This window comes from Rattus norvegicus, chromosome 1, assembly GCF_021556685.1.
Source record: "Rattus norvegicus strain SHRSP/BbbUtx chromosome 1, alternate assembly SHRSP_T2T, whole genome shotgun sequence".
NCBI classification, from domain to species: Eukaryota; Metazoa; Chordata; class Mammalia; order Rodentia; family Muridae; genus Rattus; species Rattus norvegicus.
The window spans coordinates 257,819,837-257,842,778 of record NC_141534.1 but is presented as its reverse complement, the minus strand read 5'-3'; the positions used below and the strand labels follow the sequence as shown (position 1 = coordinate 257,842,778).

The 22,942-nt window shown below is 47.5% G+C and overlaps 1 protein-coding gene across 12 annotated transcripts in view; it reads left to right on the top strand.

The window, feature by feature from the left end:
- The window catches only part of Fbxw4 (F-box and WD repeat domain containing 4), an 81,490-nt gene that overhangs the window by 28,204 nt on the left and 30,344 nt on the right, over positions 1-22,942 (top strand). For 8 of the 12 annotated variants that reach the window (XR_015628253.1, XR_015628252.1, XR_015628260.1 and 5 more), the window contains 1 exon segment: positions 899-993. The exons of the other annotated variants lie outside the window; for them this stretch is intronic. Coding sequence is in view for 5 of the 8 variants with exons in the window: in XM_087564303.1 (XP_087420429.1) it covers positions 899-993 (95 nt within the window). In the remaining 3 variants the exon portion in view is untranslated. 12 annotated transcript variants of the gene reach the window in all.

The window sequence follows — 22,942 nt, the reverse complement described above, 5'->3', positions numbered from 1 at the left end:
AGCTGCCAAGGGATCCCTCTGTGGCTGCTCTGGGGAGAGCCCTGTACATTTGAGGTTTCCTTTCTGTTTGGTTAGAGGCTTATGTCCCTGTGTGTGTGTCATCTGGCGTAGGGTGAGGTGAGGGGGACCTTGTGCTTAATGGGAGATTTCTAAATGCACTGACTGCTGAGAGGCTCTGGAGTGTTGATTAGAGTTAAGCCCAGAGTGGCTGCTAATGTACATTCCTGACTGATAGGGCCAGATAGTGTGCTCCAAGCAATATTTTTAACCTGTGGCGATATGGAAGCTTAAAAGAGTTAAGCTTTTCTGCTACTTTTGGTGACACTAGGTGCTAAAATTCCCTGCTGACATGAATACCTGTGGATCCTAGGCATTATGAACAAACAAACAACAATACCCCCTCTCACTTTGCAGCCTCTTTCCCATTCTCTCCTTGTTCTGCGGTTTTCTTCTTACTCTACAGTGAGCATGGCTCCCCGCATCACACCCTGATCTTCTTGCCACCCCTTCTATGCCTAAGCTAAAATTTTGATGAAAGATAGGAGAAGGGAAGATCCACAAACACAGGGAAGTTTGTTTCTGAGAGAGGCAGGCGACTTCTGTTTACATTTTCTTAGTTAAATCTTATACAGTCTGGGTAACCTCTCACAGCCTGGTAGAAAGCAGGACTAGTCGGATGGAAGTAAAGGTTGGTGGTTAGGGCAGGAAGCAAGACCTGTCTCTGTGGCAGGTGAACCAGAGGCTGGAGAGGCCTCTCTGCTCATACCCTGAGCTCTGTCTTCAGGACAGAAGGGATTCTCCGTTCTCCACCTCCTCATTCACTCTTCCCGCCTGGTGTATGCGTCTTCCCCCTAAGCCTAGGCAATGCCAACAAGAGCGTTTCCTCTCCTGTTTCCAGGTCTGGCCTTTGGCCTCGGGCCAGCTGGGGCAGTGCTTACACACCATCCAGACCGAAGACAGAGTCTGGTCCATTGCTATCAGCCCAGTACTCAGGTAAGGGAGACGTGCTTGGATTTTTATCTCATTCAAGAATGGTTTCACTTTATTAGGTCAGATAAGCCAGAAGATTTTTCACTAGTGTATTCTAGGTTGCCATGAACCACTCTCCTGGAGATTTAACATTCTCCAGAGACGTGAGGTCTTTGGGTCTTTCTCTATACTTGGAATTGAGATAACCTTTTCTAAGCATCTGACCAGAAACGTTAAAGAAAAGATACATACTGGATGTAACTAAGGGGCAGTGTTACTTTTCTGGAGCAGATGTCCTCTGGAGTTGCTCCAAAGCAGAGGCTTCTCTGTATACCTGAGAGGCAGCGGCAGCAGCTAGCCTGCTGTTGTGACTCATCTCTGCTTTGTTCCCTGAAAATGTCTTCTGGTGTATCCCTTACAGGCTCTGGGTATCAGGAGAGGAGGAGAGGTTTGGGGCCTGCCAGCTGGGCCCCACCTATGTATGGAGAGCAGCAGAAATAGTGGCAGCTGTGGAGGAAGGGCAGCTCAGTTTTATCATTTCATGTGTGTGGTAGTTTGGCTAGTATGCTCCTACTCATGTGCCTGGTTCCCATGGAGACCAGAAGAAGGCGTTGAATCTGGAACTGAAGTTACAGATGATTTTGAGCCACCATGTGGGTGTCAAGAATCAAACCCAGGTTCTCTGGAAGAGTATCTTTCCCCATCTCTCCAGCCCACAACTCTTTAGAAAACAAACAAACAAACAAACAAACAAACAAACAAACAAATCCCTAAAACCAAAATCAAAACAGGTCTTGCTGTGTAGCCAAGGCTACACAGACTGGCTGTGAACTAAATCTTCCCGCCTCAGCCTCCCAATGGCCAGAATCACAAGTGCAAACACCAAAATGTAGACGTTTCTTCTGCTTCAGCTGCCAGGTGTTGGCTCCTGCCTGTCAACCGTGCACCTGGGAGGCTAAGGCAGGAAACATCACCCGTGGACTTAAGGCCAGCTTAGGCTAGAAGGTGAGTTTCAGAGCAGCCTAGGCCAGAGTTAGACCCTGTCTCAAAAACAAAATAAAAACCAAAAAAAGTATGCAAAATCAAAATAAAAAAGTAAAACTGGCCAGGCAGTGGGGACGCACACCTTTGATCTCAACACTCAGGAGGCAGAGGCAGGCAGATCTCTGTGAGTTTGAGGCCAGCCTGGTCTGCAGTTCCAGGACAGCCAGAGCTGCACAGAGAAATCTTGTATTGAAAAATTAACTGCTGCTTTCTTGGCTATTGATTATTAAGTGTTATATAAAAACATTTTATTGGTGTATAGTCATTGTACCCTAATGCTGAGTTTCATGTAGACAGTATCTTTCAATACATCATGTGCTTTGTACTAGGCTTAAAACGTATTTTATTGTTTTGTGTGTGGGTGTTGTTTGTATGTATCTCTGTGCATCACATATATACAGTGTCCCCAGGGGCCAGAAGAGGGTGTTGGAGCCCCAGGACTGAAGTTCAGATGGTTATAGCCACCATGTGGGTGCTGAGGGTCAGACCTAGGTCCTGTAGAAGAGCGGCCAGTGCTCTTAGCTGATAGGCCATGGCTCCAGCCCCTGGCTCTGCTATCCTGGACCAAGGAGGGCCTCTCTCCTCCCCGGGGCATTAGAGGCTTTGCTGTACTTGACTGTCTTAGAAGTCAGTCAGGTCTGTCGGCCTCCTCTTCCCTATGCCTCCCTTGTCCCCCCTGAGTGGGATTTGGTAAGTTAGAGGTTGTCACCTTCACCACCCCATCTGTCAGTTGCTTTTTATAAACAGGTTGGTGGCCCTTTTGCTCAGCTCTCTTCAGCCTCTTTCTCCTCACTTCACGGAACCTGTAGCTCTCCTCTTGCTTTCTTCCACAACTCCCTTTCAATTTCTTTTCTTCCTAAGAATTAGAGCCGATTAGCCACGTCATTAATTCTTCAATTTGACGGCTGATATAGCAGGACCTGAAACACATTGCTGACCTCAGAGAATGGAGACCCCGTTCCTTAGCATATTGGTGATGGGAGAAGTTAATTAAAATTCCACAGAGCAGAGGTGTCGGCTAACCTATAAACCTGTCGCTTTTCAGAACAAATCATTCCAGCATCTTAGGAGAGGAAAGGGATGACCAGCGGGGAGTGTGTAGGGAAGTTAAGTGCAAGGGGCTCTGAGTGGAAAAATGGAGCCGGCCAGCTTTGTCTCCTCGGCAGTTTCTCCCTAGTGCCACCTTCTGAAAGCCGTCAGCCAAGCTTGTGTGTCTGTGCTAGATGTGTGTGAGACTAGAGAGAAGTGAGTGACACGTGTGCTGGCATCAGGACGGGAGCAGCTTGTTGGGTTCTGGGATAGAGGTATTCCATGCATTACTGCGTGTCATGGAGGTGTGGACAGGCTGTCCTTAGAGTCCTCTACTCTAGCCACATCCTCTGGAAAACGTTGGGTTATTTCTCATCAGAAAAGACCACATAACACCTATTGCACATGGTATCAATAAGAGAAGTTGAGAAAGGAATTTGCCTGCCTCATCAGAAGGCATTGGAGATCAGTAAGCCAAGTCGAGCGTTTTGGCCATAACTTGGAGATGGACCATGGGTAAGGGTGTGGCTTGCCTAGCACGAATGTGGTGTGTGCACCACACTCCTCTCCCTCTCCCTCTCCCTCTCCCTCTCCCTCTCCCTCTCCCTCTCCCTCTCCCTCTCCCTCTCCCTCTCCCTCTCCCTCTCCCTCTCCCTCTCCCTCTCCCTCTCCCTTTCTGTGTGTGTGTGTGCGCGTGCATGCGTGTGTTCAACCCCTCTGCTAAGTCTTCCTGGTCCCATCTGCTTTCCTCACAGACTTCATCCAGTTCCTTGGTGTATATTCCTAGCCTTGGATGATTCCTTTGTTGGTTGGCTGTTTAGTGTTGACTATCAAATTCTTCGATATGGCTTCTTTCTTAATTTCACAAATGATGTCTTAAAGTCTGTTTTTGTTTGTTTTGTTTCTGAGACAGGTTCTCACTCTGTAACCCTGGTTGGCCTGGAGCTCACAGAGATCTGCCTACATGTGCCTCTCCAGGTCTGAGATTAAGATGTGTGCCACCATGCCTGGCAGACTCTGGCTTTAAAAAAATGTATTTATTTATTTGTGTGCGTGTGCATGCGTGTGTGTGTGTGTGCATGTTTGGGTATGTATGTGCTCATGTGTACTTGTGCCTTGGTTGCACATGTAGAAGGCAGAGGATAACTTTTAGGAGTTATTTCTGCCCTTCTACCGTGTAGGTCCCAGGGATAGAACTAAAGTTGAATTCTCTTCTAAGAAGCTTGTGTTAGGGATTCTGACTTCACACTAGACATCCAGGGCATGTGTTAAGCTTTTATTGCCCCCCTTTTTATACTCAGAAATATATGGGCTAGGATCTCTTATAATACTGTATTATTAGGTCCATCTCTCATCTCTCTCCACTTTGTCCATGACTTTGAGTCTTTAAAAAAAAAAAAAAAAAAAAAGGCTGGCAGTGGTGGTGCAGGCCTTTAGTCCCAGCATTGGGGAGGCAGAGACAGGTGGATATTTGTGAGTTCGAGGCCAGCCTGGTCTATAGAGTGAGTTCTAGGAAAGCTGAGGCCACACAGAGAAACCCTGTCTCAAAAAACAAAACTTAGAAAATAAAAAGAAAGAAAGCTCTCCAGCTGGGCATGGTGGAGCCTGCCTTTATTGCTAGCACTCCAAAGGATGAGGCAGGTGGATTTCTGTCAATCCCGGGTGAGCCAGTGTTACATAGTGATGCCCCATCTTTTCTTTTAAGCACCGGCTCTCAGCTTCAAGGCTGGTACTTTAGAGCGGTCTAGGAGATAAGTTCTCCTTTGCCTGCTGTTAGTAGGGTGGCTATAGGCAAATCAGACTCTTCTTTTATACTTTGTATGGACATGACTAGATTAAAGTGAAAATGAGCCAAAAGATCGTATATGCAGAGTGGAATGCTGAACGTCCTCTAACCGTGGGCCACACCCCCAGCATTTATCCAGTGCAGCAGTGTTCAGTGCTCAGGTGCTTTCAAGCCTCTGTCCTGGGCTTCCCTGGTTTCTGCCTCCCAGGAGTCACGGGGTTCTTTTGTCGTTTTCTTGAGGTGGAGTCTCCGTAGGAAATCTCTCTTTGCTGTCCTCTTCCTTTTGAAGTGATCCTCAAGGGCTGCCTTCTGTCACCTCCCTGCCACTATTCCTGTTGAATGTGCTTGTCATTCACTGAGTGACATGGTCCTGGACCCCTTCTTGGCAGCATGAGGGGTTGTGAGCAGTGCTGTCCTTTAAGGACAAGTGCTTCAGTTCTCTTACTGCAGTTCCTTGAGCAGTTGGAAGAGATGGATCTTGCACTGGTCTTTTCTCAGTAATGTCTTTCTCCTATTAAAAAGTTAGCCCTGTGCACGTTGTTGTTGATGTTCTGTTAGGTTTTACCCTCTTCTTTTCATGTGTTTGTACTTGGGCACCTTTAGCATACATTATGGACCCTCAACTCCAACTTAATATGAGATGCTTTTGACCAAGAGAAAGTGAGGATTCTGACCTGGCTCTGTCTAGGTATCATCTTTCATTTCTGTGACTTTGAATTTGTAATTTGAAAACAGTTGTAGAGGGTGATATTTAATACCAGTTATGTGCTCAAGGCTATATTTATTTTATTTTTTATTTTTGAAACAGGGTTTTTCTATGTAGCCCTAGCTGTCCTGGAACTTACTGTGTAGACCAGGCCAGCCTTGAACTCAGAGATCAGTCTGCTTTTGCCTCTCAAGTACAGGGATAAAAGGTGAGCACAGCCCCTGCATATCTCAAAGCTAATGTTTACTTTAAAAAAAAATCAAACGAACAAGCAAAGCAAAGCAAAAACTAAAAGCAACAGTAGGCTTCAAAGTAAGGCAGCAGGCAAGGGATTTTCCTTTGCTCCCTGTGTGCCTGCCCACCCTTACTACCCTGTTGTCCAGACTCAGGTTTTATGGAATACGGCCCTGTCCCATACAGGAGTTTCCTACCTGTCTCTTTTGGGTGAGCAAGAGGGGGTAAGGAAGGCACAGAGTGTTCTTGAAACAAAACGGTCTGTGTCTTCCACAGTTGTGTGGCAGAAACACACTATAGAGGGTCTCAGATATCGTCCCTAAGATCACTGTGAATTCTTAATACTTTACTATGATTTAATACAGATTAATGTATTTTATTACTACTTAAATAATTATTTCTACCTGAATGAAGCTAGTAAATACAAAACTCCCCCATCCCCTTTTTTAAATTTTATTTTTGGTGTCTTTGAGACGGGATCTCAGTATTTAGCTCTGGCTAGCCTGGAACTCACTATGTAGACCAGGCTGACCTCAAACTCATAGAGATTTACCTACATCTGTCTCCCAGTACTGGGATTAAAGACCTGTACACCATACCCACCCCTACAAAACTGTTTACAAGACTATTTCCCATTAGAAGTGGGGGGGGGGGGGGAGATGGCTCAACAGTTAAGAGCAGCAGCCGCTCTTCCAGAGGACCCAGGTTCTATCCCAGCACCCACATGGTAGTTAAGTCATTACTCCAGTCCCAGTCCCCTTGAGAGGCTCTTTGAGAACCTGAAAACACTCTTTGCTGTCAAGAGTTGACTTAGGGCATGGTAGGGAGAGGCTGCATATGGTAGAGACCTGGGCTCACTCAGGTAAATGCTTCTGCCATTCTAGGAGCAAACGTATACTTAAGTCTTTGGTTGTCTGGACCCTTCCGTCTTGTAGTGAAGTGAATCTGTGTTTGCCTGGAAGAAGAAGGGAGGGAATCATGTAGCTTTCCTTTTCTCTGCGGACAGCAGACCTATTTCCCTGAAATGAAAAAAAAAGACACTGGGTAGAGCCCTTGCCTCTGTGGACACCACCGCTGCCATGTGAACGCCTGTGGTCAGGAAGCTTTCCCCACGCTCTTGGGCTTTAATCCCCTCTCTCCTGCTTCTGTCATCAGGGAAATATATGAGTGGTATAGGTGTAGAAACTTGACTTAGCTGTGTTATTAAATATACAATATCATTTTGTGCACTGTGGTGGCCTGTTTGTTTTGTGGGGGATTAGTCCAAGTCTGTATGAAATGTACCAATTCAAATTTGTAAAGTGAGCTGTGGCCTCTGGGGGGTTTGATGGAGAAGCTGTTCCTTCATTTCTCCCAGAGGTGAGGTAGGTCTGGAAGGAAAGCCAGCACTGTGCCCTGTTTGGCAGGGGATGCTGGTACTGGGAGAGCAGGGTGTTTGTTCCAGCAGCTACAAGGTTTACTGTGTGCTGTGTGTGGTAGATGCCGCCACCAGCCTGCGAAAGTATATCTTTCTTTACTGATGGTTAATTGCATGCGGAGTGTACTCTGACAGGGCTGGGAGCTAGAAAAAGAGGCAGTTTCAGTATGGGTTTCATTGGTCTCTATGATGCTGCTATTTTCTGGGCGTCATAACTCACTCACTGCTTTGAGGGGAAGAGTAGTCAAATATCAGGAGTCTGTCTGTGGACCTCACTTTTGGTTGTCGATGAACTGGTGTATATGAAGGGGGTCTTCAGCCTCCATAACCTGAAGAAAGAGGAACAAATGACCGTGGTGCTTCGCCTTGTAACCAGTCCTCCTGATGGCTCAGTTGGACCATGGTGGCTTAAGGATCTTTCTCTATTTCTTTCTCCTATGCTAGAGATGGGGCAGAGGAAAGCCTCCTTTTTCCTCTTTGAGGAAAGAAGGCCTGCTAAACGAGGCAAGAGTGTCTTCTTGTCCTGCTTTGTGAGATAGCCAGACAGGAGGGAGGATCCTGCATATGATGTCCCTCCATGATGAGAGTCAGAGTTTATACAAAGACAGTAGAGGAGCAAGGGGTTGCTGGGGCTGGAGGAGGCATGACCACCCTTGGAGAAAAATGGATGATTTGAGTAATCCTAGGTGGGCCCACTGATTGAGCTTAAAATATGCTCAAGTTGTCAGGCATCAGTGATCTGTGTGCTGCGGACATTGCATTGGGTCAGGTCCTGTAGAACCTTAGAGCTGTGACCTTCACTGGGGTGGTCACTGCCTGTGCCAGTTCAAGCCTCTCAGCAGGCCATAGCCATCAGCAAGAACCAAGCACTGGGGATGGTTTCAGTTCCTAAGACTGAATTTCAGCCATTACTCAGGATAGGATGTCTCATGTGTCAATGTGATGCCTGGCTGGCTTAGAACCCATTTTTAGTGTGGTTGTCTCATTCGTCAAAAACTGACTTAAGGACTGGAGAGATGGCTCAATGGTCAAGAGCACTGACTGCTCTTCCAGAGGTCCTGAGTTAAATACCCAGTAACCACGTGGTGGCTCACAACCGGTTATCTGTAATGGGATCTGATGCCCTCCTCTGGTGTGCCTGAAGACAGCTACAGTGTACTTATATATAATAATAAATAAATCTTTTAAAAAAACTGACTTAAATACTACAGATAAAAGTGGGTGATTGCAGAAGGTCAGATGATGTGCATAGAGCTGACGTGCGGAGTCTGTGTCCCCTTAGCAGGGCTCTGTTTCTATTTCCCAGTTTGAGTGTTGATATTGTTTTCTTTTAGATTTATGTTTATTTTTAATCAGGTGTGTGTGTGTGTGTGTGTGTGTGTGTGTGTGTGTGTGTGTGTGTGTGTGTGTGTGTAGGGGATGCCTAAGAAGGCCAGAGACACTGGATTTGCAGGAGCTGTAGTCCAGGCAGTAGTGAACCACCTGGCATGGGGGCTGGGACTTGAACTTAGATCCTCTAGAAAGGACTATGTGCTCTTTTTATCCCCTGAGCCATTTCTCTAGCTCCCTCATATTATTTCTCTGTCTCTGACCTCTCCCTTTCCACTCCAACCTCTTTTCTTTCCCCCTTCCCTTACCCCTCTGCCTTTTCATTCTGTTCCCAGGCACTGCATAATAAATGCTGTTGTCACCTGGTGTGGTGGTTTACAGAGGTAAGAGGATCTCTGAGAGTTCAGGGTCAGTTTGATTACAGTGTTAGCTCCAGAATAGCTAGAGCCACACAGTAAGACCTGTGTCACAAACAGGAAACAAACAAGGAGCCATTATCTTGTTGTCATTAGAGAACACACCATGAACTAGAAGGTACAGACTGACAGGGGGACAGATGCGGTAGGTAGTAAAATGTGGTAAATTCTTAGAGGGAAACTCGAGGACTGAAGAAAGAGCACTAGTGTTGCTAGAGCCACAGTGGAGAAGTAGCAGGAGTCTAAGGTGGCTTACAATATGTTTCAAAACAACTGGAGGAGTCGGAAGTCATATTTTATTGTTTAAGGAAGGGTTTCATGGTGTAGGCCTTGCTGTCCTGGAACTCCTATATAGACCAGATTGTCCCTTGAACTCAGAGATCCACCTGCCTCTGCCTTAAAGGAGTTCACCACTATACTTCGACATCAGAAGGTTCCTAACACAAAGAAATGACCAGGCTTGCTGGGTATGCATGTGTAAACACATCAGATTGTTGTCACACACACACACACACACACACACCCGTAGATCTTGCACTCTGATGCGTCAGTTATAAATGAAATGAGGAGCGAGATGGAGGGATTCATGTCTTCTCTCCTACGGTCTGCACCCCCTGCTGCCTGGAGTCCACCTCTACCACCTTTTCTGTGTCCTCTGTTCATCTCCGGTGTGCAGGGTGCTTGCCTTTATTGTCCTTTGATCACGCTCTCCTGACAGAGATCACTTAGCACTCACATCCCAAAGTGGAAGAGCCTTAATGTCAAAATTAGGGTGTTTCCCCATTTTCCCTTCTTTCTGCCTTTCGTTTTCTTTCTTTTCCCCCACTTCTCTTTAAACTTCAGTGGGTGATGAGGCAGAGAGGAGGTGGGAGGGTAAAGGGGAGCCATAAATTCTGAGACTGGTGTAGCTGTTCTCTGAGCAGCCAGGAAGCCTCTGATGTCTCCACAGCACTTTCATTAACATTTAAATTAAGGGTTTGTTTTCCAGGCTGTTTTATAGGCTGGGACCTTTCATGGCCTGTCACATGCAGCACCCACCCCCTTCCCCAAGCAAGTGTGTAATTGTAGCCACTGCTCTATCCTAACTCTGGGTTGTGGCCGGAGGTTCAAAGGGAGTTCCTGGGGATGAAGCTGGGACAGTCAGGCCAGGGCTGTTATTCCGCAGATGAAGGTGCTCACAGGACTCCAGCACCTCGCCTCCGACCTGTACTTTTCTTTGCTCTTGAAGGAACATATTTCAATCTGAGTCCAACCTTCCACACTTGGTTCCCTTGGGCCATGGGCAGGTGGGAAGGAAACCTCTTCTGTGCCTTTGGGCCTGGAAGCAGTGTTTGTTAGATGTGATTCTCCATGACTATCTTTTTCTCCTTTAATCTTTTCAGCATCATGATACTTTTGCACCCAGGTTACCATCTGCAAAGAATTTACAATGTGATCCTTAAAAGCACCTGCCTGCATAGACAGATAGCTGTCCACCACTCAGTCACCAGTTCTCCATGCATCTGTGCTGGAAACGCTGCTGAGGTCATTGAGGAAGCTGTCCTTATGGACCTTGGGACTCAGGGCAAGTACTTCTCACCTGAAGGGAGGCACTTGTACTGAAGCTTCCTTTCACCAAAATATCAGGCAGTGTAAGGGATGCTTGGAAAGATGACATCCCCGTGTCTTTTCTGTACTCTCAGTCTGCTCTTCTGTGAATAGCAAGAATGTGCATTCTGTGCCCAAGGCACACATCCTACAAGCTCTTAACTCCAAGGTATTCTTCCCCAACTGCCGGTCTCAGCTAGATTTCTTCTTTGGACAGGAATGAGAAAGACGCTGGACTTTCTCTCTCTGTTGAGAAGCCATGGAATTTCTTTCTCTTAGGGAACTGACTTCAGTGTGTGAGTCAATACATATCTCACTAAGCAACTCAAATCACCCACAACTTATCTGTCAAGTGGGAGACGGCTGAATGTCACTTACCCTGTCCCAGGTAGCCTTGCCAGCAGGTGGGTACCCTCATGCCCTGGGGTCCTGCCCGAGGGAGTGAGGGAGGTGCTGGGAAGACCCCTCTGCAGGTGGTGCCCAGGCTCAGATTGCAGGCTGGCGCTCAGCTCTGCCTAGTGGTGATTAATCTGGGGCTCAGCCCGCAGAGGCTCAGGCAGGAGCTTTGGTCCCTCACTGTGAAGACCTTTGGCTTAGAGACAGAACTGATCTCTGTAGCTTGCTTCGGCTTGGGGTTTGATCTGTCAAGGCTAAAGAGTACCCTGATGGTGGAGCGGAAGCTTCTAGCCCTGCCTGACTTATGGCACTGACCCATTCCAGTGGCCTTGTCATGACAACGCTCATATATTTAAGGAGATTTCTCCACCTGTTAGCTCCAACACTCAGAGCAGTCACAATCGGGAACTTGGTGAAAGATGCTTTCAGTTTCTAGAGCCAATACAGCTTACTTATAAGCGGACTGGGGACCGGCTGTGGGTAAAAAGAAAAAAGTAATAGTGGGGCTGTGGCTGGGTCAGGAGCAGAGTATGTTTGGGAAGGGTCCTGTTGGGGTGGAAGGATCACCCTGCCTTGCAGTAAAGTGGTTCTCAGGCCGTTTCAGACAGATTTTAGTATTTCACTTCAGAAGCCTTAGGCTCTGTGTGCTCTTTTTCATTTTATATTTCTTTTTCAAGGGGGCTTCTACTTAGCATCGCCATCACTACTACCTTCCCTTCTGGCTAAGCGCTGGTCCCATGCCCTCCACTCACTATTCATGCAGTCAGTTGTCTATCGTGGAGCACTTCCCTATGACTCCATTTGGTCATAGGTTGTAGGTCTGCTGACGTACAAGTCTCCCTGTGTCTGTGAATCTCAGTGGGTTTTAGGATTATGTTGTTCCGTTTGGCAGTTGTGGCTTGGAGCTCAAAGCTTGGGACAATGTGAGGGAGAATGGACACCCATGTGTTACCATGTAGTTACCGAATGCTGATGGGAGCTTCCTGTAAAGATGCTGTGCATTACACAAGCTTGTATTGGTTCTGAACTTTTCTGTGCTGACTAGAATTTCCATGCAAGATGGCCAAAAAGGATATATTTATGCACCATTAAAACAGACAGTTTATTTGGCTCCTCCCTCAGACCCATTCTGTAAAGGGGCTGGTTGTCAGCTAACCTTCACTTCTCTAGTACTTTTTTGAACTATGAGAAATTTCTCTCTGAAAATTTCAGATTATGATTGTTTGGGAGGATGGGGGGAGGCGATTTCTCTTGTGTTGTATAAAAAATGCTGGCTTATTACTGCGGCTGTTGTCTGAGTGCCTGTTTTTTTTTTTTTTTTTTTTTTTTGTTGTTTTGTTTTGTTTTTTTTCCTTTTTTTTGGAGCTGGGGACCGAACCCAGGGCCTTGCGCTTGCAAGCGCTCTATCACTGAGCTAAATCCCCACCCCCTTCTGAGTGCCTGTTAAAGCAGACTATCCAATATTATTACCCCTTTTCCTTTTCACTCACTCACTCACTCACTCACTCACTCACTCACTCACTCACTCACTAGTTAGCGAGTTAATTTGTGTTTGGTGCATTGTAGGGGTAATAGGACAACTTGGGAAAGTTGGTTCCCTCCTATCATATGGGTCCTGGGGATGGAACTGAGGTTGTCAGCCTTGGTGCAGGCCCCCTTATCCATCTCGCCATCTCGCCAGGTCACCCGTGCCTCTTTTCTAAGCTTTCTCTTGCTCTTCTTTCCAGCAAAGACATTTTCAGATAGTGTATGACCTGGGTTGTGACACTCGTCAGAGAGACTTAGTTAAGCCCATCTGAGGTGCTGACAGGGGCAGGAGGGATGGAAGGGGGAGGAGTAAGGACCAGGAATTGCTCGCCCAGGAAATTGCTTTCTGCATATTTCCTTTTTCATAGTTTTCAGTACAAATAAAAAACATGAATGATGTCTGAGAAGTCTAGTAAAGATAGATGGGGTGCCAGTGGGGTGTGCCAACATCAAAACAATCAGCGGTGTCTTTGCAGGAGAGAATCTCAAGTTAGGAGGCTGAAAGATTTGAAAATCACAGGCCTGGGCCAGCAAGATGACCCAGTGGGTAAAGGTACTTGTCACCCAGCCTGGTGTCCTGAGACACCCCCAGAACCCACACAGCCGAGAAAACAGACTCCTGTAAGTTGTCCTCTGACTTCCACATGCATGCTGCGGCATATGTGTGGCAACCACGGCACACGCAGAAACACACAACAATTAAAATGTTTAAAATAATCACAGGGCTGAAGATATAGCTAGGTGGCTTAGACCTGTGTTTGCTATTCAGAACACGTGTTAGGAGAAAGGGAAGGGGAAAGGGAAGGAGGGAAGAAAGGGGGGGAGAAGAGGAGCGGTGTGGTAGCCCATTCATGTAACACCAACACTGAGGAGGAGACAAGAGGGACGCTTGGGCGGGCTGACTGACTGGCTAGCCTGGCCTAGTTGGTGAGCCCCACACTATTGAGAAGCCTCAACAACAAGGTAGACGGTGACTGAAGAATGAACGCTCAAGGTTAAATACTTACATTACCCCCACAAGAACACACATACAATGACTTCTAAGTTATTTATGAGTTTAATCATATTTTTCTGTGATTCTTTCAGCTTTCTCTGTTCTCAGATTCAGGCTTGTCTCTGGCTGTTTGGCTTGTCTTGCTTTCTCCTCGGCTCTTTACTGTGTTAGAGCCATCCAGCTCGGAGAAAGTGGCCATGAGAGGGAGAAGGGAAGCACTGTCAGTACACCATGGAGCGTGCACACAGGCCCTGGGCACTGGAACATCCAGCTGAGAGCTGGGCAACTTGTGTCTAAAGACAAGACCTTGTCTTCTTTGAGAAGGTGTTAAGGGCTGGGCTCTTTCCAGGGTGCTTTCTATGGCCATCTTAACATGGTGGGTGGGCCGTGAGTGTCAGCACTAGGCCCTGTCCTCTCTTACTGTCCTTGCTTCTGCCCTCTGTGGCATTCCACTGTCAGGCCTTTCAGGCTAGTGACGGTTAGCCTGTGCAGCTTTGGCTGCTTTGATGATGCTGGAGGAGGCAGCATAGACAATGGTAGCCACCATCTGTTATGCTGACACAGTAGGAGAGCAGGTGAGAGACTACAGGGGCTTTTTTTCTTGCTGATGAGCAAGGCAAGAAACATGAAGGCAGGAAGGCAGGGAGAAACAGAGGGAGAGGCGCTCGGTTTTGAGTCTAAATGTACATCAGTCATAGAAGACACTGCATGACTATGGGGTTCTCTTTGCCTTCTTCATGCAGGGTACTACATGTGTGAACTTGAATTACTTTAGTTGAAGGGCAGGTTTAGATGTGTCCTTTTCTGCCTCTAACCACAAGTGATGTTTTTCCTGTTGCTATTACGGTGTTCCTTCCTTCCTCTATGTAGAATTTTATTTATTTATCTCTATTTTTTGTAGTGCTGAGGATGAAACACAGGGTTTATTATGTGCTGGGCCAGTGCCTGACCACAGACTAAGACTCCAGACCCACGCACCCAGCTCAAAACCAGGGTCTCACATAGCCCAGGCTGCCCTCAAACTTGCTGTATAGCTGAGGATGACCTTGAACTCTTGATTCTCCTGTCTCTGCCTCCCAAGTGCTGGGATTACAGTCATGTGCCACTGTTTTAGTTAGGGTTTTATTGCTGTGAAGAGATACCGTGTCCACAGCAAATCTTATAATGAAAAACGTTTAATTGGAGCTGGCTTATAGTTTCAAAGGTTTAGTCTGTTATCATCATGGTGGGATGCATGGTGATATATAGCCATGGTGCTGGAGACACATCCACAGGCAGCAGGAGGAGACTGTAGGAGGAAATGCTCAGCATGGCGTGAGCATTTCAACATGGCTCTCACGACTAAACATGGTCAGCACACTTCCGTAGCAGACATTGTACTTGAGCCATCACACTGGACAGAGTCCTCCTCCTGAGGGCCTGGCTTTTAGAAGATGCTTTTCTCTCCCTGCTACTCTGTCCTGCTGCAGCTGCAGAAGGAGCTGCCCTGGCCTCGCCAGTCGTGTGCCTCCATCTGAATAGAAAGGAAACAGGTTTGTTTTTTGTTTTTGTTTTGTTTTTTGTCCCAAGAAGAAAGTCAGCTGTAACGTTGGGTAAAGAAAGAAGGGCTCATGGATTTATGCATCAGAAACCTTCTCTTTTGCCTGCTTGTTGGTGCTTTCTAGTCTAGAGTAAGCTACAATTAATGTTCTCATAAAGGTTTCTCTACTTGTTAGAAGTCTGTGTCAGAAGAATTCTTCTGTATAAGGCGAAGTCCGAGAATAACAAGAAGGAAAGTCAGAGTTTATAACATTATTGGCAGCGAGTGTCAAAGTGAAAGTTAAAAACCATTTGATACAAATTCTGCTTCTAGGATAAGCACACAGTTGCATGCAGAGGCTTGTGAGGAGTACAGTTGGGTTAAGTATGTTATAGTGTGGTCACTGAGGTAGATATTATGTAGCTAAAAGGATAGTATACACGTCTATCTGTTGGCCCACAAACATCAAAATAGATTGTGGAATGAAAATGTCACAAAACAGTGATGGTTTACTGGAATGAGTCATGCTCTTTGCATTTTGTTTTGATTGTCCTAGAACTAGCTATGTAGAATCAGAGATGCAGTTTTGACAAGCAAGCCCTTGGGGTCTACCTGTCTCCATCCTCCTGGTATTGTGGTTACATGTGTGTCACAGTGCCTGGAGCTTGCACAACACAGGTCCTCACATTTGTCTAGCAAATATTTTACCCAGTGAGTTATTTTCTCAGCCCCCGCTTGGAACCTTTTATGAAGAAAGAAAGAAAGAAAAATAAAGAACTATAGACTCAGAACCATTTTTCTCTGTCATGTGACCCTTAGAGCCCATCTTCTAGAAGTATGGAATGTTGCTTTGCTAGGTGTCACATGTCTTGTGTCATGGATGAAGCCTAAGAGAAGAGCCAGTTTTTATCTCTCAAGACGTTACAGCAGTGTTAAGGGACAGAGTGTGTATCCACAGCTATGTGGTCTGCTATATATGCAGTGTCAATGTTACCAGATGTTGGAGTAATCTGCTGACAGGCAGAGGAGAGCAGTCAGTTGCCTCATTGAAGAGGCGCTTCATGGCGCTTCATGGGTGATGTGGAGTTTGAAGTGGAACTAATCTGGTGCCCTGTTTATATCACTGCAGGGTACTTCAGGCAAGGGTACGAGTGTGGGCAAAGACATAGAACAGGATGAAGAAGCTCAAAAGTACGTTGGGCAAGGTTGGCTCCCCGGAGGGGAATTTGAGGGCCAAGTTGGGAGTGGATTGGAGAGCTGGTTTGACTTTAGGCTGAGGATAAACAAGAAACTTATAGACAGTTTTGAGTGGATTGAAATGGTGGGGTGGAGAGGCTGAGGTGTTTGGATACTAAGCAGTGAGGCTTGCCAGCTAAGGGTCAGTCTTGAGTGGATCCCATCTGCGTAAGGTGGAAGGGAAGAGGCTGGTGGAGACCTCCAAGAACCTGAGCATGGATGGGCTCTGATCCCTGCAGATCCGATTCCTGTTTCCAAGGCAACCAGGTGGTAATGGCCAGAGATAGCTGGGAACAGTGACCTGGAGCTCAGATGTAGGTTTGAAATATCGAAGTACACTCAGCTTAAGGAAAAGCAGTAGACCTACACCAAGGAGATCAGAGATAAAGCATCAGACAAGGAACACGGAAGAGACACAAGGAAAACAGGAAAGCTAAGAGCTGGGGAAGGGCAGAGTGAAGGGCTAGCACTTTCTGTGCAACTTCCAATCCAGCTGCCCACCTGGCTTGTGTGGACACTGAAATGGTGAAATGCAGGACTTCCATAGCAGAGAGTGTGTGTGTGTGTGTGTGTGTGTGTGTGTGTGTGTGTGTGTGTGTGTGTGTGTGTGTGTGTGTGTTTTCCCATGTTTTGTCTTTCATATGTCATTGAGTTGGTCATTCTCTTTCCTAACTGCAGAAAGTTTGTTCTCAGGTTCCCACTGGTCTTGTTCTGGGCTCTGCTGTCTGCCTTCTGGTTTTTTATTTGTTTCCCCTGGAGGAATGCTGTTTTGCATAGTAAAAGAATATGTTGTAAATAAAAATAGATACAGAGAAGCAGCAGATAACATAACAAGGCATCATCCAGTCAAAGATCCAGAAGAAGCTGATTGGGAAAGCCCTATCAAGGCAGCCAACTGGAACTCCAGAGTGGGAGAGTGGTGGGTGCAGTCGCTTAACCCTGGGTGAGGCCTTCAAGTGAAAGAACAAATGGGAGCAGAACAGAAATGTCATTAAATCCGACGCTCAGACAGCAGCGGAAATGGAAGGGCACGCCTCACAGAGGCAGTCCGCTGAAGTTTCCTATTGAGAGTTTACTCCATGGATAGAGCTGCGAAGGTAAACTTCTGGCTTCTATTCCCACTGCAGGCATTTTTAGGTCGTGACATTAAACAATAGTAACCACTTTGGAGATGTTTCTCAAAGATACACTGTTTTTACTCTTGTTTTGTTTTGCTGTTTCCTCTCTGTCACAGAGTTGGTCAGTTCAAGGCATCCCCAGACAAGGGGTTTGGTCTGAATGTTCAGACAAACGTGCTTTGGTCTGAAATGCAGGGGAGACGGCAACCTCACTTTCAGAGTCAGTGTCTCAGCGGCTCACACAGTGCTGCTTATTAATTCTGAGTTGATGAGGTTCCCCCGTCAGCCTGCAAAAAGGAAATCAGTGTAAAGAGTCAGGTTGAGGGCTGGAGAGACGGCTCAGCGGTTAAGAGTACCCGACTGCTCTTCCAGAGGTCCTGAGTTCAATTCCCAGCAACCACATGGTGGCTCACAACCATCTGTTATGGGATCTGATGCCCTCTTCCGGTGTGTCTGAAGACAGCTATAGTGTACTCATAGATAATAAATGAATAAATCTTTAAAAAAAAAAAAAAGAGGGGTTGGGGATTTAGCTCAGTGGTAGAGCGCTTGCCTAGCAACCACAAGGCCCTGGGTTCGGTCCCCAGCTCTGAAAAAAAAAAAAAAGAGGTTGAGCTGGGGCTTGCCAGTGACATGAAGGATGGCTGAGGCTCAGACTCCATGTTATTCTGGTATCCGATGCAAGAAAGAGTCTGGTTTAGGACCCAAGAAAGCGCCAGGACCACATTGGCATTTGGAAAGATTTGGCATGGGAGCCACAGGGCTGCCTAGGTTCTGGGCTTGTTGGCCAACTATGTCTCTTTGGAAACCTTTTCTTTAAGAGAATTGAATAAAAACTTTCCAGTCCTCTTCGGATTCCCTTGGGTAGTAATCCCACAGGGCTTGTCACTTGTGTTTGAAGCTGGTGGTGAGGAGGACGGAATGAAGAGAAGTGAGGGGGTGGCGATGGGAAGCAAAGAGGGAATCAGAGAGAAATTTTATTGAGGGAGTTTGCTGGGTTTATGGGAGGGAATCTCTCCCTCCTCCCCATTCGGATTTGAAAGGGCCGGTGCATCTTTGATTAGGTGCAGGTCAAAAGAATTTACACATTGTGACCTTAATAACTAGAGGTGATTGGCAGGCGGGCTATGGGGAGGGGTCGCGGGCCCCTTTCATCTCACTTAGCACAGAGGAGAGACAATGGGCCAGCCGATTTTCCTTGTTGTCCCTTGTTTGAAAAGGTCTGGTGTCTCTACTAGGTACCTGTGACATGGGGGTCTTGATTGGGGTCTCATAAAGGCCCCTGTCAGTATGTCCAAAGGCCAAGAGTACAAAAGCAAGCAGTGGGTGGGGGTCTCAGCTGACCACTGAAGAAGGGAGGGGAGGGCCCGGGAGGCAGTGGAGGGAGAAGCAACCCTGATGGGAGCCCTTAGAGAGTGAGGGGAGGGGGGTAAAGAGGGGCCATTTTTGTCCCTAACTCATCAAGCACATCTGCAGAATTGTCCAAGCTGCTGCCTCCCAGTTTCAAAAGAAAAAAAATGATCGTTTGATAAACCGTCCTGATTCACCACTTTCTCACAAGGGTGGGAGACCCAGTCCTGACCTCTATATGATTTCACGTCAGACAGGGCTTTCTTGCCCCGCCTCCAAATTGCTAGAGAAACTTTGAAATATATCCTGTGGCTTTCTCTCTCCCTTTCCCTCCCAACCCCCAATTTCCCACCCTCTCCACCCCACTGGCCTCTGTTCTCTTCCTGGGCACTCCAGAGTCTAGGCAAGTAATTAGTCCCCTCTTTCTGGGGCACAATGAAGCCAGGGTGTTTGTTGGGCCCCTTCCCACTGCTGACAGTGCTAGGGGTCTGCGGGAAGTACCAGGTGGCATGTGCAGTGTGTTCCAGGCCTGTGCAGTCACTGGGGGATAGTGAGAGGGGTTCAGGGAGTCACAGTGTGCTTCTTAGAGGAATGTGCCCAGGCACATCCATTAATGGTCTGCACACAGCGCTTGCACTTTTCCCAGGTAGAGGCGTCTGCTGTGAAGGTCGCTGATCAGAGCCCAGGTGGGAGCCCTCAGCACTGCAGTGGCAGCAGTGTTATTTTCCACCCTGCCCTTAGTCACTTGGAGCTAACATGGGAGACCGACAGGCCACGTCTCTCCAGAGCCTGGTCTTTGTATCCAGTGTGTACGCCCCCTCTGCCCTGTCAGTTTTGTGTGTTCACGGAGTGTTGATTTTAATGCGGGCCTGTGTAGGTCTGGGAGGCCAGGCTGGGGGGGCCTCGGGTCTTTGTCTTGCAGGGCCTCTTCTTCTTGGAGGGTCTTCTGCCCTAGAGGCCAATGGCAGATTTGAGGGTAGGGTGGTATGCCAACTCTGGCTGGCAAAAGATTCCCCCATTGATGCGTCTGTCGCAGACTACTGCAGGGTTCCCAGAAAACAGGAGCACCTTGGGATGCTCCAGAACACGCTTGCCTGGCACCTCCCAGCCGCTCCCAGAGATGGGTGGGCATAGGTCGTTCTACCCTGTAGGCTGCCAGCTCCAAATGAGTTAAATCCTCCCAGTGATGGAGCCTGGCAGGAGCACAGATTGTGAAATGCAGGGAAGCAGGGCAGGGTTAGAGAGGCAGAGGGCAGGCGGGGGTGGTGGTGGGAGAGCTCCAGTCAGCTGCAGGACAGTTGCAGTGCTTAGGCAAGAGGCATAGGTCTAGGCAGGAAAGAGGCAGAGTGGCAGGGAGTGCTTCTGGAAGTCACAATGCTCATCTCCTCCACCACAGAGCCCTAGATACAGAGGCTGCATGGGAAGCCCTGGGGGTGTCAGGATCTGAGAGGGCAGGCTCTGTACCTTGCTGGGAGAGAAGTTACAAATGCATGAGGTAAGGGGTACAGCACTTTAGGAAGGCCTGAGGCCCAGTTACCAGCTGAGCTGTTCTGCCTCCAGGTAGAGTGTAGCTTGTGAGAACCTAGGCCTCGGGGAGTCAGTGGATGAGACCTAGCCTCCAGACATGGCAAGCGTGGTTGTAGCCCTAGGCTGAGGCCTTGTTCTGAAATGTGTGGTTTTCAGAATTGGCCTGTCTTTACTGTTCATAGGGATCAGAAGGCAGAGATGAGGTCGCCCTGGGAAGGCATCCTGCCAGGGTTCTCCAAACACAGTGGCTCGTCTGTGCTGCTGTTGGCACCCTTCAGACTGTCTTAGGCATTGATGCCAGTCACTCTGCCAGGCCTGTTGAGGGAATAGAAGATAGATCTCCAGGGTTTTGGGGGTCCAAGTTCAAAGGGGCCTACCAGGAAGAGGTTTGGGTCACTGTTCTGGGTGATATATCTTTCACTGAGTAAAAGGTGCCCCCAGGAGTGCTTGATCCCTTTTACTCTTCTTTTTCATTAGTCTTCCCAAGGGCTGTTTCTCCCTTCCTTCTGTTTTGCAGAAGGCCTGGGAGCAAGGGAGCAAGAGAGCCACTGTGTAGATGGTGTGAGGAGGAGAAACATTGTCAGGGATCCCCGGCTTGGCTCCTGACTGAGCGCCAAGGCTGAGCTGTAACTCCCCATGGGGTGTGTTCCCTGCCAGGGTCTGGCTGAGGGAGCACCAACACATCCCAGCCTATGCATGCAAAGGCAGTGGAGGAGAGAGACAGCAGCAGAGAAGCAAACTAGATAGAGCCACAGCGACGTCCAACTGGAGAAAACAAGCATTTCGTATTTGTCAGACTGCAGGACATTTCATTCTTAAGCTTCATTTCAAGTAGAATTCTGTGATGGACCTCTTTGGGGATCCCCTGAGCTGATTTTTCCTTTTAAAAGTATAGTTGTAGTCAGGGTGAAGGACAAGATAGGAACTGCTTTTGGGTTTTAAAGCAGAGTTTGGATCAGGGTAGAGGTGAGAGGGGGTTGGGTCTCCTAGAAGGTGCTTGCTTAGAGGTTCTACTCCAGGACAGTATAAAGACAGGAGTTGAGCAGTGATATGGCACTTGGCAGGCAGAGGCAGGTGGATGTCTGTGAGTTTGAGGTCAGCCTGGTCTATAGAGAGAATTCCAGGACATCCAGGACTACAGAGAAACCCTGTCTTGAAAAAGACAAAACAATAACAACAAAAACAAATCAAAAGAAAGTAAAGAAGAAAGGAAGGAAGGAAGGAAGAAAGAAAGAAAAAAAGAAAGAAGGAAAGAAAGAAAGAACAAAGAAAGAAGGAAGGAGGGAGGGAGGGAGGGGAGTGGAGCTCTGTGAGTAGAACCTTCACATCTGGAACCAAAGCTGAAGAATTTGGTACCTGAGGAACAATGATAATCACATTGATTACTAGGAAACTTATATTTGAATTTCTTTTTGTTGAGAAACATCTCCGAAGTGTTTACTGTTGTTTATGTCATGACATAAAAATGCCTGCAGTAGGAATAGAAGCCAGAAGTTCACCTAGGCCGCTTGTCCATGGAGCAAACTCTCGATAGGAAACTTGGGCGAACTGCCTCTGTGAGGCGTGCCCTTCCATTTCTGCTGCAGTCTGAGCGTCTGATGACATTTCTGTTCTGTCCCATTTGTTCTTTCACTTGAAGGCCTCACCCGGGATTACACGACTGCACCCAGTGGTGGGCTGAGGGGTTCCTGCGTGAGTGCAGAGCAACCTGAGCCGTCCATAGAGGATGATCTACCTCAGATCATCAGCGACAGCACTGCAGCTGTCCAGACTCCTGTCTGAAGTGCATTGAGTTCCCAGAACCTGTTGTAGGTCAGAGGAGTGACTAGTGAAATTCTGCACATTACCCTGGTGTTCAGTTCTCAGCAAGCATGAGAGAAGGCATTGCTGGTAGAGAACTTGTGCTCACAAGCAGTGGCACATGGTCCCAAGCGCTTCTCTCATTGCTTGTGACTCCAAGGCCCAGACACTCTTCCCCGCCCAATGGCCTTTATCTTTATTGCAAGGAAACTTAATTTCCACGATCTGTCTATGAGCAGTTGGAATGCATGAGCGTCCTTACTAGTGGGTAAAAAGGGAGTTTCCCATTGATTTTGGTGAATGTGGGCTTTAAGAGCTGACTGAGGGCACTGGAGCTGGCTTTGTGGCTAAGAGCACTGGCTGCTCTTGTAGAGCACCTGGTTTCAATTCCCAGCACCACATGTGGCTCCCAACTACCTGTAACTCCAGTTCCAGGGGATCCAATGTCCTCTTCTGAACTCAGGGCACAGATGGCACACATACACACATGCAGTCAAAACACATAAACTTTTTTTCTTTTTAATATCTTTATTAACTTGAGTATTTCTTATTTACATTTCGATTGTTATTCCCTTTCCCAGTTTCTGGGCCAACATCCCCCCAACCCCTCCCCCCTCCCCTTCTATATGAATGTTCCCCTCCCCATCCTCCCCCCATTACCGCCCTCCCCACAACAATCACATTCAATGGGGGTTCAGTCTTGGCAGGACCCAGGGCTTCCCCTTCCACTGGTGCTCTTACTAGGATATTCATTGCTACCTATGAGGTCAGAGTCCAGGGTCAGTCCATGTATAGTCTTTAGGTAGTGGCTTAGTCCCTGGAAGCTCTGGTTGCTTGGCATTGTTGTTCATACACATAAACGTTTTTTAAAAGCTCATTTCACCTTCCTCTTTCCTCATCCTCTCATAAAAGGAAAGTCATGCTCTGGGTTGGTCCTATATCCCCAGAGCAGTGGAGG